General features: G+C 40.0%; 1 protein-coding gene across 2 annotated transcripts in view; it reads right to left on the bottom strand.

Annotated features, from left to right (window-relative positions):
• Positions 1 to 2,007: 2,007 nt before the first annotated feature.
• itga4 (integrin alpha 4) overlaps positions 2,008 to 13,337 on the bottom strand; it is a 169,637-nt gene continuing 158,307 nt past the window's right edge. For both annotated transcript variants that reach the window (XM_041200111.1, XM_041200112.1), the window contains 2 exons: positions 5,375 to 5,494; positions 2,008 to 4,096 (listed from right to left, as the gene is read on the bottom strand). In XM_041200111.1, the coding sequence (XP_041056045.1) occupies positions 3,986 to 4,096; positions 5,375 to 5,494 (231 nt within the window). In that variant the 3' untranslated portion in view covers positions 2,008 to 3,985. The remainder of the gene's footprint in view (positions 4,097 to 5,374; positions 5,495 to 13,337) is intronic.

Raw genomic sequence — 13,337 nt, 5'->3', positions numbered from 1 at the left:
TCAAAACACCCAGATTAGCTGGCTTTAATCCAATTAAGACACACACACTCACACCCACAATCACAGACCCTACTATAAGACCAATTTAAAATAATTTCTAATAACATATATTAATATCATGATATCTCCCTCCTTATTGCAAAATGAACCATCATAATTCTAAAAGATGGCTTCATTTTTTAAGTAACCCATCTCACACCATCAGATGCATGTATGACATAATATATACACACAAGTCCTTGGTATCAACAGAAATCACTCCAGTTCAGTGTCCAGGTTTTTAAAAATGCCCAATTTTCCTTTAAGCTTCAAACTCTTGATAACGCATCTGCAGACAGATTCTCTCTACCAGCAACATGTATAATCTGTAGACTAAATGGTTGTAATAATAGACTCCACCTGAAAAGTCATGAACTTTTGTCTAGAAATTTGTCCAAAAACTTCAAAGGATTGTGGACTGTACAAACAATTGTTTCTGATGAATTGTTGGAAACATGAATTTCAAAATGCTTTTTTGATCGTTGAATATCTTCTCTGTTGTAAATTCAGCTTCTGTGAAAAATACTCAATCGGTTTTTCAATTCATGTATTATCTTCTTGTAACAGTACAGCCCCAATGTCTATATTGCTTGCATCAATGGCCAACTTCGCTTGCTTGGCATAATTGGGTACTGCCAAAACTGGCATCGTAGTTAATACAGTTTTCAAATTATCAAATGACTTCTGATACTTAAGTGTTCATAGAAATTTCTTGTTCTTTTTTAATAGTTCAATCAGTGGAGTAACCACACTGCTAAAATTTGGTACAAATTTCAGGTAAAACCCACTCACGCCCAGAAATTTCAAAACTTCATGTTTTGTTTTAGGTACTGGGAAATCCACGATATCTTTGACTTTCACATCTCCCAGAGGAACCTTACCATGTCCAATTATATAGCCTAGATATGTAACTTACACTTTCGCAAATTCACTTTTAGCCAAGTTCATCACCAAATTAGTTTCTTGTAATTGAGAAAATAATCCTTCCAGATAGTGTAAATGGTCCTCCTGCGTAGCACTGAAAACTATGAAATCATCAATATAAACAGCACAATTGCTTAGATCAGCAATTACTTTGTTTGTCAGTCTTTGAAATGTCACAGATCATATCAAATGGCATAACTTTAAACTGATATAGTCCACTTGGCGTTACAAAAGCCAATATCTCCCTTGCTCTCTCTGACAATGGTGCTTGTCAATATCATTTTAGCAAGTCATTCTTTGTGATAAATTTCAATTGTCCCACTTTCTCAATGCAATCTTCCAACCTTGGTATAGGATAAGAATCTGCTTTTGTCACCGTATTCACCTTTCGATAGTCCCCACACAGTCTGTGTGTTCCATCCAGTTTCGGTACCAGCACAATAGGTAAACTCCAGTTACATGTGACATCTCCTGACTCTCACACACAACTCTGTTCTGTATGTACCTAGCCTTGCCTTGAATGTAAATTCTCATTATATCACCAGTCCCTTTGAACTCCATCTCTTTTAACAATAAAACCCCTTTCACAGTACCAATTTTATTCGTAATATAAACATATTGCTTGGTGTCTCCTAGCTAGGTGCAAGATTTCACCCCCGGTCTTTTGAATGGTTTATTCAACAAAATTCAAATGTATTCTTTACCTTAACTTCTTACTGTTTAACTTATCAAAACTAATTTACATCAAAGCACCCAGACTAGCTGGCTTTAATCCAGTTAAGACATAACACACTCTCACCTCCAGCCACAGATCCTATGACAAGTCCAATTTAAAATAATTTCTAAAAACATTATATACATTAATAACTTCAAGACAAGACAAATATGTTAAACTATCTTTGTGAAGGTTTTTCCCTTAATAGAAACTATATTATTCCTATTATATGCGGTTGTGTATTTTGATACTTCCACAGCAGATATTTGGACGTTGAAAAGTAGATTCACTAAATTAAAATGAACTGCTTCAATTAGTAAACAGTGGTATCAAAAACATGTGGTCAGAGTAACGACCATTATTTTATAAAAGAATTATGATTGCAACAATATTTACATACAAGTACAAGTAATAGCATTTGTTTTTACAGAAATGCATATATTTAGTACAATAAGATGTAGTTGTCCCTTACCAATAAAATAATATTGAACGGATATTTGTTACAACATCCCAACACATATTTAATCCTTAAATATGAGTATTTTGAATTAAACTGTATGGATATTAAAACTGTTTATTAGTTTTAATTGTACTTGAGAATAAATCCAAAAAATGATGTATTTTACTTTAGTTTTACGGTGGGATAAATTAGAAGTGAAAAGTAGATTCACTAAATTAAAATGAACTGCTTTAATTAGTAAACAGTGGTATCAAAACCATGTGGTCAGAGTAACGACCATCATTTTATAAAAGAATTATGATTGCTGCAATATTTACATACAAGTACAAGTAATAGCAGTATAAAAGCAGTTCTAATTTACAGCATTGCTCCTAATCAGTTAGGAGTCACAGTACATACTGATGCAAAAACAAGAGAACACATAGGGCTGAATCTTCAGCTCAGCGAGCAGGGGCAGGATGAGGTTTCACGAATGATTTTAAATTTTGAATTTTTTTTTAATTGAAATTAATGTACATGTCCCAGCTCATATGACAGTTTCACATGAGGGGACATGTCCGAATATTTTTTTTAAATCTTTTTTTCCAATTTTTCACACTCAAATTAACCTCCCTGAGGCAGCTCCATGGGAGATTTCTGCGCTCTTTTACGCATATGCGTGAATGAGCGCACTCCCAACTCAGGCAACCCTTCAAAGATTTGTGTACAAACACCCCTCCCTGCCCCTTTAAAGTTGGACCATGTAGCATTCTATTGTTCCTTTTTCTCCCCGCCAAAATAATCATTTCACACTTTACTGTATTGCATGTCAACCACCATTTATCTGTCCATTCCACAAGACTGCCAATATCTTCTTGAAGTATTTCACTGTATTCCTCACCGTTTACTATTGGAATAGATGTTTGGATAGAATAAATTAGAAGCAACTGGCAGGAGCGTCAGTAACCATAGGACACAGGTTTACGATAATATGCAAAAGAAGCGGGCGAATGATATTTTTTGAAAGTGCAGTGAATAATAATGACATGGGCTTCCCGAAAGTGCAGTAGAAGCAGTCAATAGTAACTTTCAAAATAAAATTGGATATGTACTTGGAAAGGAAAATTTGCAAGGCATAGGTAAAAGATGAGAATGGGAGGAACTGCATAAGCATCATGTGACAAATAATCTCAGTTTGTGCTGTATATGAGAAAAATCCTCTTCAAGAATGTCATCTCTCAGTTTATTCATCAATTTAAAACTGGTCAGCTGACACCTTACATATTAATTTTGGATAACGTAGTTGACAGACCACGTACTAAAACATCAGACAATTCCCTCAGAGAACATTTACAAGATTAAGATAAAAGCAAAAAACTGCAGATGCTGGAAATCCAGAACAAAAACAAAAATACCTGGGAAAATCTCAGCAAGTCTGACAGCATCTGCGGAGAGGAACACAGTTAATGTTTCGAGTCTGTTTAGGTGGAAAATTTGACATTCCTTTATTGGAGTTTAGTTGGGAGAATGCACTTCTCGATAAACTTGGATTGTTTGCTTTAAACTCAAGGTTCGATTAAAATAGTTACATTGCATATTACCTGTATTAATATGTTCAAATAGAGACAACTTAAACACTTGCGCGCAGAATGTCGTGCATATTTAGACTCTACAAATGTAGAATAAATCTTGGTGAATTCCTGCAGAATCATCTACTGTATAGTTTTCAGATGTTTTTACTCAAATGTACGCAAGTTTATATTTTCCAATCTTTGTATAATCCCAATGCTGTTTGATCTGCATTTCATATATTTTTCTTGTAAATGTCAAATCTTAGTTTTGAATTGTGAGAAAGTGTTTTCATCTATTTAAAAACCATCATTTTCCTCTTGATTTATTGACTTCCATCCTCCTCGCCGAATATATTTTTCCTTTTCGTCATAAATTTGGGCTTTCAATTTTCTTTTGAAGAATCCACACTAAAGGAGGGGGAGGGGGAAAAAATCACAATTATCTGTTTCTTACTGTTTGATATTTACATATTTTTGTAACAATGGCTAGTGAAAATTCTTAAGTAATAATGATTTTTGTCAGTTACTGACTGAAAGAACTGCTAAAATGTTAGAGAAAACTGAAAATTATCATCTTGCAAGTTACTTGGCATTGCTGTCCTATTTTATTACTGGCAGAATGTTCAGGGCACAGATCAGCCGTAGCAGGCACCTACGTACCCACCAAAACCCTACCAAATACCCTAGATGATGAACATGGTCATCTTCAAAGGATGAACAAGCAAGCAAAAATGGCATTGGCAATACAAGGATAAATTAATATTGATGACGAGACAGAAACATATATCCCACAGATCAAGTAAAAAATATGAAACATAAAAAAAATTAAAAATCATATAGCTGTATGTAGGTCACTTTTAAATGCTGATGTTTTTTCTGGGGCGGAATCTATCCTTACCCATCTTGTAGAAATTAGACAGGCAAACGATTAAAATCCACTGGTGATGTACCTATCAATGGCCTGTGCAGATCCCGTTTGTCCTAAATTTTTGGAGACATTCTGGTCAGGAGCTAAGCCACCTTCCCAAAGCTGGCAGTGCCCTTTTGTAAATACTGTATGCAGACTGGACTCTGGTACTATCATTAGGTCATGATTACAGTTTTAACTGTGGCCTGTATGTGTAAATTAAATGGTATGTGTAATGCCACTCTTAACAGTTGTATGTAAACGGAAAATGCTGGAAGCACCCAGCAGGCCAGGCAGCATCTATGGAGAGAGAAACAGTTAAGGTTTCAGGTTGCTGACCGTTTATCAGAAAATGTTATGGTTGTTTTAAGCAAATACCGGAGCAGGGAAAGGAGGAAGAGCTACAAAGAACAAAAGGAGGAGGTCTGTGACAGGACAAAAGGTAGGATAGATTAAATGACAGAACAGATAATGCTACAAGGCAAAAGAGGAATAAGAAATGGGACAAGTAAATAAATAAAGTGTGTCTGGAGGAAGTGTAAATGGCAATAGAATCATTACCAACAGCTGCTGTCTGGGAAAAATAAGCAGTGGTTATGATCTGAAATTGCTGAACTTGTTGAGTTCAGAAGGTTATAAATTATAAATTGCATAATCAATATGTGAGGTACTTCTTTGAGCTTCCATAGAGCTACATTGGAGCAGAGGAGGCAGTCAAGTACAGAGAGTGATGGGTTTCATTGCATCTAATTGTAGAAGTTGATTAATATTAATCTTACCTTGCAAAGTAAGAATATACTTATAGTCAATATGAAAATCCCCAAGATCAAACTCATTGCAATAATTAACTTTGCTACTTTAGCTTTTGGTATAAAATTATAAACTGCTTCCATGATAACCTAGGGAAAAAAAAGAGAATCGAGTTAACGGGTATGAAGACAATCATTAATTCTGCACGACTAGAAAGAAAATATACATTAAAAAACCAATTATGAACCACAACTAATTGTATTTATAGAGTTCGTTTAACATAATAAAAAATCCCAAGGCATTTCACAGGAGTGTTACACAACAAGATTTGACACCGAGTTCCATACAGAGATATTAGGGTAGATGATCAAAAGCTTGGTCAAAGAAGTAGCTTTTAAGTAACATTTTAAAGAAAGATTTAAAGAGGGATTCCAAAGCCTTGCCATGTGAAGGCACAGCCACCAACAGTAGAAATTCAGAATTTAAAAAATCAGGAATGCTCAGAGGTCAAAATTAGGGGTGTGCTAGATCTAAAGATTGTGGATTTGGAGGAGATTACAGTGATCGGGAGAGTGAAGCCATGGAAAGATTTGAAAACAATTTTCAAATAGAAAAGTGTTGCTTATCTGGGAACCGAGTGAAGAAAAGTAACTTGCACTTTTTATAAAGCCTTTCACAACTTTCATATGCCCAAAGTGCTTCACAACAAAAGATGCACCTTTGAAATATAAAGCAGGATTTTACAATGTTATGCACCCTGTAGAGATTGGTAATTTTTTTAAAAGAGACGAATTTCCTAAACGACCAATGGAAATAAACCGATAGACAGAATTTCACTTTTAAAATTTTTATAGTAACAAACCAACTAAAATCAACACAGGTCAAACATTAAATAACAGGCAATTGATACAAAGAACAAGGTAACTTTTGCATTAACTAATGAAACAATTGAAATATGTCTTACAAACCACTTTTACTTTATGCCATACTTCTGCCAGACATATAGCATTAAAGAAACAAGCACAAAGTCACTACCAGCTCTCCAGCAAATGCATTCCCTGCCATCCAAGGTCAAAACTTGCCATGTCCCTCGACAATCATTCCACTCTGCCTGATTCTTCTGAATCCGATTATAACCAACAAGGCACACTTCAACAAGTCCCTCCCTCCCTCAGGTAACAACAGTCCTGACAATCCAAAATTCCAGAGAACCCTCTGTCCAAATCCTTTTGAAACTGTTTAGTTGACGCTGGTAAAACTGTTTTTCCCGTAGAGAGAATTATTTCTCTCCCCTATTGTGATATTGTTTTAGTGCATGTAATGCACCGTTCGGATTATTACTTAATATGTATATAGTTTAAACTCCATCATCACCACATGAAGTGATGCAAGACAACATCTGACACAGCAGTTGGAGCAGTGCTGATCCTCTGATAGCATGTGAATGTAGAGCACCCCTGTATTTAGTCTGTTTTTCAACTATAAAGAACCCAAGTGTTTGTTAGAATTCATTAAGGTGCAATTGATAAGTTGGTGTTACAGGCTAATAACAACATTGTGGAAGCAGTGTACATTTGAAGACCATGTTGAACATTTAATGGCAGCAAGTCAAAGGACATAGTATGATTTGCTTCAGTGGCAGAGATCACAAAGTTGTGGCATCTGAAAATCAGAAGAAGCCAAGAAATGCTGGGGTAACACTAGCATTCAGCTAAAAAAAGCAGCAACAGTGCAGTTTTGACGCTGAGTTCTGAGGAAGAAGCACCCTTGAAGATCGGTACTCAAATAAGTAAGCAACTGAAAGGGAGGTGTACTGGATCTGTAGCAGAAAATTTACTGTCCAGTAGGATCAGGTCACAAGAGTAGGTTCATACTGAGACCATGAGACTGCAAAGCTGTCAGGCTGCTGTGGTGTGTTTTCCTGCTGGAATGCTGCATGGGTGGAGCCAATAAAAAAGTTTGTGCTACACATCTTGGGCATTGTGAAGCGTCAGGCTGCAGGCACAGCAGATCTCCAGCACTACTTTCCATTGAGGAAAACTCAGTTTAAAGAAAAATGGGGAATCCTTAGAAAGCAAGGAACAGTAATGCGATGACTACAGACAGTGGCAGCATCAAGGAGTATGCCAAAGGTCAGTCTATAACAGGCATATCCATGAAGTGGGTAGCAAACTAGAGCATGCAGAAAATACCAGGAAAGAAATTCTCAAGCTCGAAAGCAAATACGCTTTCCACACCATAACAGTCACACAGCACATGGCTGCTGTCACTCAGTTGGAAGCTTATATACAATTGATATAATGTGTCCTAACATGAGTGACGCATACACTCCATCAGCAGGATAGACACGGGAACGAGTGCCAATATTCTACCATTAAGAATACTTAAGGACATGTATCTGGACAAGTAAGAATCAATGTTTCACCCTACAAGAGCAAGGTTGGAAAAGTAATGAAAATTTTTTTTAAAAGGGTCAAGTCATGGAAGGTTATGAAGATAGGGATGAGACTTTTCTAACTTTGGGCAGAATTCCAACCTGTTTTTTCCAACATCCACTTGCCCCTCTCTGTAATCATTTGCTAAGCATGTCTGGAATCCAGTACATGGTCTCCTCCTGCCTGATCCTGCCCAATGCGCTCCCGATTGTTGTCCTGGCTGTCTCCAAAGCAGTCAGTCATTGGCCAAGTAGCCTGTCAATCGAGACAGTCTAGGTGCCAGGTTGGCTGCTTTGGATATTACCAGAACAACTGCAGTAAGTGGCTGAGTAGTATGTGCTAGATTTTCCAGCCCCTAATTTCTTGCTTGCCTCATGTGAGGAGAGATGTCTTTGTTGGTTGCAGATTTTTGTTGCTCCAGAGGCGAATTATGCTGCAGAGGATTCGACAGTTGCTTTCTTCAGAACCAGAGTACGGAAATGAGATAAGGCAGAGCCGGAACAAGCATCTGGTGGAGGAGACAACATCTAAACTGATGTTGCATGCCTATAGTCAAGACTCAGTTGCTCCGATCCTTTGCATGAGACCCACTGAAAATTTTTCCTTCAACATGGAAAAGTCATGGAATTTTATTTTAATAGTTGTTTGGTAGAATAGAACTTGAGGATTGCTGAAAGAAAAAGGCGAATGCCACTCTTGTTGCTACTACATAGTAGCAGCGTGAAACGGCTATTTGTTGTTCAAATTTTTTCCAAGATAATCTGAGGTAGACTGGGTGCTTTTCAGGACCAAAAGTGGCAACCTTAGGCCCAATCATGAGTTTAAGCGACGTACAGTGACATATATCTGATCAGGGTAGTCATTATCCCACAGGATGGCTTTGATGCACCCTGTTTGAGCATCAAGCTTGCACGGTGAGCAAATGGCTCGGACCCTATTTACGAGGTTACCGATAAGGCCAAACTTATATCTCGTGCAACTGTAGGAATCCCAATGCTTATTTTTGCCATGAAGAGGATGTTGCCATCAAGCCAAAAAGACGTTCTACCTATCACAAATGAGTAATATGGTATATGAATTTCAGTGCCAGTGTGATGCTAGCTATATTAGCCGTACATCCCAAAGATTGGAGGATCGTATCAAACAGCATGTCCCTTCAGATGTTCACACAGGCAAAGTACTGACCATACCCAACCAACTCGTGCTTGCAAAACTCAAATCATGGGCCAGGATTTTCTGGCCCCGCCATGGGAGATTCAGCAGCCCAACCAAAAGTTCAATGACTTTCAGTGGGACCGGATGACCCCAACGGCTGGTGGGGCTGGAAAATCCTGCCCATCCCAATATTAGATGTGATTCCACGATTGAGCTGTGACTGCTAAACAATCCTGAGTGTGCTAAAAATTACACTGACAACCAATTTAAGATTATCAGTCATGCTCGCAGTGTGGCTTACATAGGCAGGCTAGAAGCTACACATATTAATACACAGGACCCCTGCCCTTTGCAGACAGAAAGAACATGTACAAATATCGTGCCTTTTTCAACTAAACAAAATAGTTCACAGTCATTCCCTGGTTCATTCCCTTGGGCAATGCCTTGACCAGAGTCAACCTGCCTGGTTTGAATTTAAACAAAGTTCAACAGTTAACTGACTTTAATCAGTTAATTTTCTATGGCAATGCCTCTATCAGAGTCCATTTGCCAACCAATCAGCACTCTCTTCTCTTGCAGTATAAACTGTTGCTCCCTTTACAATTTGGTACTCTTGTGAATTGTCCTGATGAGTGCAAGACAAAAAGCTTTGACAACATGCGTCTTTTTTCAACAATACTCAAATTTTAACTAAATTGCAGGAACCCTGCCTGCCTGGCTGCCTGAGAGGTATCTAAGTAAGTTTGTATTAGAGGCTAATGACACAACACGTATAGAACAGCAAAGACTTGTTCCTGGGAGAGTGCCAATTCTTCTCCTGCGTACGTCTCCGCAGTAGCTGTTCTTTGTTCTGTGAGCTACTGTGAAAGCTGTTAAAACTGGCACCCTACGCCTCAATGGGTTTCTATGTGTTTCTCTTCCCATGACAACCTGAGGCCACATGGGAACTTTCCCAACCCGAGGTGTTTATCGGGAATTCACCATCCCTTTTTCGGAACTTTGTTTCACATGGGATTTAAAGGGACATTTTAAAAAAAAATTGTCTTGTAAAGTTCAGCATTCATGATCAGCTCTGGGGGCGGGAAACCAACATTGAGACCATTTATAGGTCCTGACCACAACCCTGAGTGGGGGGGGGGGGTGCAAAGTAGGCACACCCTGAGTTTTTTTTGAGAAGACAGAGTAATATTTGGCTGGAGGGCAGGTTGGACAGCCAATTTGTGGGTGGGGGATGGAGGTGGGACTGCTGAAGTATGGGCTCAATTTAAAGGCATCACAGCAGCCATTAGAAATGCAAGAACCAAGGAGACAAGGGGAGGCAGGGGCCTGAAACCAGGGGCAGGGCTGTCCCTTGCTTCTCAAGTACTGACTTCAAGGTCCTCCTGCAGGCTATGTGGGAGAGGAAGAAGGTCCTCTTTCCAGAGAGTGGAAGGATAAGGCTACCTAAACAAGGCTGGTTGAACCAACAGCAGCAGTGTAATCTAGAGGAAATGGGTTCAATGACCTTTGCCCTGGCAAGCTGAGTTTAACAAAAGACCTTGATGACAGACCTCTGAATATCCAACCTCCTGAATGTGGGAGGATTGGGTGCCCAGGGTACTTAATGGCCCTCTGCAAGACACCAAGCCCTAGCACTGTTGAGGATCTGCAAGCGTTGATACATGCAAATAATGGAGTTGAACAAGCATTAGTTAGAGAGGTTAGCAGGGCCTTGTCTCTCTCTTTTGTCCTTGTGAAGAAAAGAGCTTACAATGCCAGGGAGAGGGCACTCACTGGAGGGGAATGCCCCATGTCACCATCATCACCGTCATGAAGGATAGTACCATGGAAATCACCAGGGAGGTCATGCAGGATAATGTAGGAAAATAAGAGAAGGGCATACCCAAAGGAGAGAATGAAAGGATATAGCAATAAGTAGATGAAGGCAGTAGAAGCACTCCACCCATCTGACAACTTGCCAAAGACTTAACTGCATTGTGAAGCCTCAGCAAAGGCTAGTTCTCATGACTTCCTACTCACGTCTCTCATGGGTTCTGACATGGAAGAGGAATGTCCGAGGCCTGTTATAATATCAGGGCCGTCACAAGAAACAGACACAGCAGACCCAGCACCATCACATCCTGTAGACACACACTCCACCAGTGCAGATATACTCATCAGTAGGCCTCTGCACATGCTTAAGCAGGGTGGCATGAGTCACAAGGAAGGGACTCTACTTAGACCAGGAGCAACAGATGTGTACCCATATATCACAGCTTCCTAAGGCAATGCAGGGTTATGGATGGAGAATGAAGCAGTCAATTCAGCTCATGGGCAACACCATGGCTCAGGGTTCGAATATATGAGCTCCTGCTTTGAGAAGGTGATCAACCTCACGGAGAATTATATGGGACAGTGTTCGGAGTGGATGCAGGAGCAGCTCACTGACATGCAGAGAATCCATGGAATACTCTAGCATAGGCCGGTCAATGGCATTGGTGGCACACATACATGGAGTGGATGCCAGCTGCACCCCAGCTAGTGTGCACCCCCCACCCTTCCAAGCAAGCCATCCAGTGTGTCACCAAGGGTTGAGGCCATCACCAATGAGGATGAGGGAGCCTCCCTCCATTTTGTACTGTCTTCGGCTTCTTCAACCCCTCTGACTCAGAAACCATAGATGCAACAGGGTGCTGTGACAGAGGCTGCCCCTGCATTGACACCCCTCAGCCTCTCGAGATGACCCCACTGGGGCCTCCAGACCAAGCATAACTGCAACATGCATCCCAGCCACAAGCAGAAACAAGAGAGCAGGCTTCCTCCATCTTATTAGAGCCATGAGAGATGCACAGGCTGAGAACACAGAGCACCACATTGTGCAGAGGATCAAGTAGTTCACTGGAGCTTGCTTCACTTGTTAATGTGCACTTTACTATTTGTGGAACGCACGGTAAACATTGACACATAATTCCAGTCATATGAGTGTGCACTCTTTAATGGCAAGACTGGAAAAGAGGGAAGAGGTGACAGCAAGATATACATCATTCACTGGCAGTAACAAATGAAAAGACTGCATCTTTAAAAGAAGTGTTCTCACAGGCAGCTCAAAGTAAGTTCTAGAACATGCCATTCTCCTGGACTAGAAGGGCTCGGCTGGATTAGATGCTCCCTGACATTGACATAGCTGAATATTGAAGGAGTGGCAGCTCTTTCTGTTGATGTATGTCACTGGCCACTCACTCAGCATCTAAATGGCGGTATGGATGCAATCAATGGTGCCTTGCAGCTGCAGGAATGCAGCAATGGAGATGAATTCCACGGCCCTTTGTGCTTGCAACCCCCCATTCATCTGAGATTGTATGAACTTCCTCTAGCTCTAGCATATAGTGCATCAGTGATCCACAAGATGCAATGTTGTGCTGCTGCTTGCGAGATGCTGCCAAGGTATGCTGCTAATCCTTGGAACAAGCCAGGAGTAAAGAAGTTCAAGGCCACAGTGACTTTGACAAATACTGGCGGGGCATGGCACGGAGTACTGAGAGGTCTGAGATCTTCTGCTACTAGGGTATTAAACTCATTGACCATCTACCTAGCTAAGCACAGTCTTCTGTGACACTATTCTCCAACATATCTAGGTAGCTGCATTTCTGGCCTACACCCTATGCTGCGGATATGGCCTCTAATGCTTTCCTGCCAATTATTTCTCTTTGTCATCTGGAGCTCTGCTGCTGCTGCTGGGGATGTTGATCCTTTTTGTCACTTGAACCAATATCAGAGAATCATAATCCTGTCACCACCTGTTGTGTTACTTGTGCTCAGATGCGGTCATGATAATTTCTGAAACCCTAAGCCCTTCCACTTACAGCCCTGTGATCCTAGGAATGTCACTACACCCCCCCCCCCACCCCCGCCCCATGCCCTAGGGTGTGCAGACCTCTCTCCTCACAACTTCTACACAGCTGATGGCATCTGTATGACAATGGTTGAGTGCACCTCTTAACTGAAATCCATTTTATGGGCCCACTTAATTTCTTGATGCAGTCATAACTGGCTCAGCGCTGTGTTGCCATTGTCATGAAGACATTAATGTCTATAATGTTATTGGAAATTACTTTTTAAAATAGAGTTCAGAGATGTCTGTGTCTATGTGCATATATGTGCAATAATGTCTTAATTGGATTAAAGCCAGCTGGACTAGAGGCTTTGATGTATAGAAAGAAGTAGGTTTGAAATGCTAATTAGCTAAACATGGGGAAGTTTAGAGAATAAGTGTCAAGGGGGCAATTTGCATTTTTAAATAAACCATTCAAAAGAATGGGTGAAATCTAGCACCTAGCTAGAAGACGCCAAGCAATGTGTTTATTTTTTTTCAGCTTACTAATAAAATTGGTGGAATGAAAGGATGTTACTGTTGGAAGAGGTA

Source organism: Carcharodon carcharias, chromosome 12 (genome assembly GCF_017639515.1).
Source record: "Carcharodon carcharias isolate sCarCar2 chromosome 12, sCarCar2.pri, whole genome shotgun sequence".
Taxonomy (NCBI): domain Eukaryota; kingdom Metazoa; phylum Chordata; class Chondrichthyes; order Lamniformes; family Lamnidae; genus Carcharodon; species Carcharodon carcharias.
Note: the sequence above shows the minus strand (reverse complement) of the source record. Positions and strands in the feature narration are given on the sequence as shown.